General features: G+C 30.6%; 1 protein-coding gene across 1 annotated transcript; it reads left to right on the top strand.

Moving 5' to 3' along the window:
- Positions 1–64: 64 nt before the first annotated feature.
- Positions 65–2,298, top strand: LOC105627603 (LIM and senescent cell antigen-like-containing domain protein 2). The gene is made up of 4 exons (XM_012208883.1): positions 65–264; positions 1,019–1,160; positions 1,612–1,870; positions 2,096–2,298. Exons 1-4 carry the CDS (start codon positions 65–67, stop codon positions 2,296–2,298), a joined length of 804 nt encoding a protein of 267 aa, XP_012064273.1.
- Positions 2,299–3,173: the final 875 nt, after the last annotated feature.

The raw sequence follows: 3,173 nt of genomic DNA, 5'->3' as shown, positions 1-3,173 counted from the left end.
TATATATATATATATATATATATATATATATATATACATAAATTAATCAAGTTTTCTCATTTTTATGATAGGTGAGTTTGTTATTGGCCGCGTGATTAAAGCGATGAATTCAAATTGGCATCCACAATGTTTCCGCTGCGAAGAATGTAACGGTGAATTGGCGGATGCGGGCTTTATCAAGTGTCAAGGCAGAGCCTTATGCCATACATGCAACGCTAATGTGAAAGCTGGTGTACTTGGAAAACATATATGTCATCAATGCCAGTATGTTCTCATTATTGTATAAAAGATGTAGCTTTCGTATTATGATATATTTCGTAAATGATAGGCAGTTTTTGCAATCCAAATGTTTAATTATCAAAATATTTAAAATGATGCTTAAGCGATCTTTTTTTAATTTTATTCTGAAAAGAAATTATAATCTTTTTTTAAACGCACTTATAGCTTCTTGAGATAGATTTATAAAAAAAAATTTTTTAATCTAAAATATTTCTAGTCTAGAGAATGGAAAAACCAGACTTTTGTAACTAGACTGCTGACTCAATTTAATAGAAAGAAATCACTCTGATTCCGAGAAGTCCTTGTATCGCGTGAATTTATGTGAAAACACTGCGTTCAATCATAACAGAAAATATCATAAATGTTAAATGTCATTTTATGGTAGCTTTGTAATTTTATTGTATTCTGAAAAATAATATAAAAAACGATAGTTTATAGTAACAAATTGCAAAAGTCGATGAAGTAGGAAGTAATGTTCATTTTTTTTTCATATGTATTACATTATTTATTTATTATAAAGATAATAGGTATATACTCAATATTTACTTGAGCAGTGATTATCTGCGTGATTTATACATATACATGTGAAAGTGAGTAAACACAAATATGGCGTTGCCCAACGGTGTTTTCAAACATGGAGGCAAAGTCAGCAATCTATTTATAGAAAAACTTATAATTTACGCAATGGAACACTTGTTTGAAAATTGTAGTAGTTATAATTTTCTTTTGTAATTTCTAGCGGAGTAATCGATGACAAACCTTTACGGTTCCGTGGTGAACTTTATCATCCTTATCATTTCAATTGCACAACTTGTGGAATAGAACTCAATTCCGAAGCCAGAGAAGTCCGTTCTCGACCTGGCTATGCTGCCAATGAAATGGTAAAGATTATGTTATAGATAATATTTTACAGAATATAGATAATTGTTTAAGTCTCAGATTTTATAAGAAATTAGTATATCTAAATAGTATATCTAAAAAAAAAATAAATACGTTTATTTTATATGAACAGAATTAATTTTAAATTTAATTTTTTTTAACACCTTTTGCAGTTTTTCTGTAAAGTTGATATTATTTGAGTAAAACATTATTGAAGACAAATTTTCGGCAATTTTTAGTAATTAATATCTTATTAACTATTGTAAAAATTGCAAAATGGTAGAGGACTTTTCTTCTCAGTTTAGTCCATTCCCTGTGCGAAAGACTTATCACTAATTTCCAAACATTCTGTATAGCTACAAATTTATTTTATGTATATATATATATATATATATACACAAAGATGCTTTTACAATTTGATTCGGTCTTAATAATGAACTGTATGTTGCGTAGAACGAGCTCTATTGTTTGCGATGTCACGATAAAATGGGAATCCCAATTTGTGGCGCCTGTCGACGTCCCATCGAAGAACGCGTAGTAACGGCACTTGGCAAACATTGGCATGTGGAGCATTTTGTATGTGCTAAATGCGAAAAACCCTTCCTGGGTCATCGCCATTATGAGAAAAAAGGTCTTGCTTATTGCGAGATTCATTATCATCAATTGTTTGGGAATCTCTGCTTTGTCTGTAATCAAGTTATCTCTGGAGATGGTATGTACCTGATATATGACAGATATAAATATCACAAGTTAATTTATAAATTGCGTACAATTCATAAAAATTGTTTAGTTAATAACTTTTTAATAAATAACGAGTGAGGAAAAAGATCAATGACATTTTCCTTCTTCAGAGTTAAGGTTATTTGGAGGTCATTTGGGTCCGATTGTAAAGAGAAAGATTTATCTTTTTTATTACAATTCTTGTCTTTTTTTCTAGTTTTTACGGCGTTGAATAAGGCATGGTGCGTTCATCACTTTGCATGTGCATTCTGCGACCAGAAGATGAATCAGAAGACCAAGTTTTTCGAGTTTGATCTAAAGCCCGCGTGCAAGAAATGCTATGATAAGTTTCCGCAAGAGTTGAAAAAACGAATGCGACGTATGTACGATCTGAATCCTAAGAGGATTCCATCAGCATAAACATAGATCTCAGCTTCGGCGAGATCTCTTCTGTGTAATTCTTCATATTTAATCAATACTCATTGATTTGCTTGTAGTGCCTTTTTTGTTTTAATATTAATATAAGAAACTACATTTAACTATTTGTCATATTGTAAGCTACATAGAGCCTACCAAAACTATCAGTTATTATTTATCAGTTGCAACACTTATAATTGCTATAATTATTTTTTAATAAAAGATATGAGTGCATCTTCGACTTAAAATATCTTTTCTAATTTGGTATCTACGAATAGGAGAGTGTGCAATAGTTTTTCTATATGTATACATTTTGTGTACGTGAAATGTAACATTAGTTTACACACACACACACACACACACACACACACACACAGTGTTTAAAATCTAACTTACCTAATGACAGAAGTTATTTTGAAATTAAAATTCTATAATTTTTCATTTAAAACTAGCAAATTATACTGTTTTTACGCATTCAGATATGTGCATATAACGCAAAATGCTAAAAGTAAAGCTAATAGTTGTCTATTATTATCGATATAAATAATTACATAAGCGAAAATGAAATCATTGATATTTCTAATTTTTTATTTGGAGACACAGTAGTGTTTTAACCCTAAGCATCATGGCGCGAAATACTTATTATGTTAAAAAAATATTTAGAATATTCTGAATATTATTAAATTTTCGTCTTAAAATGTTTCAAATATCTGCCATTAGCAGGTGGTGCGTTAGATCTAAAATGCACTGTGTATGTGTGCGTGTGCGTGCGTGCGTGCGTGCGTGCGTGCGTGTGTGTGTGTGTGTGTGTGTGTGTGTGTGTGTGTGTGTGTGTGTGTGTGTGTANACACATAATAAATAAAGTAAATAAAGTAAAT

Source organism: Atta cephalotes (assembly GCF_000143395.1).
Source record: "Atta cephalotes unplaced genomic scaffold scaffold00009, whole genome shotgun sequence".
Taxonomy (NCBI): Eukaryota; Metazoa; Arthropoda; class Insecta; order Hymenoptera; family Formicidae; genus Atta; species Atta cephalotes.
Note: the sequence above shows the minus strand (reverse complement) of the source record. Positions and strands in the feature narration are given on the sequence as shown.

Bases quoted from the DNA above. Each gene is read 5' to 3' on its own strand.
- LOC105627603 (XM_012208883.1), top strand. From the start codon at position 65: ATGATAGGTGAGTTTGTTATTGGCCGCGTGATTAAAGCGATGAATTCA. The intron at 1,161-1,611 runs GTAAAGATTATG...TATGTTGCGTAG, and splicing joins GCTATGCTGCCAATGAAATG to AACGAGCTCTATTGTTTGCG. The intron at 1,871-2,095 runs GTATGTACCTGA...CTTTTTTTCTAG, and splicing joins TCAAGTTATCTCTGGAGATG to TTTTTACGGCGTTGAATAAG.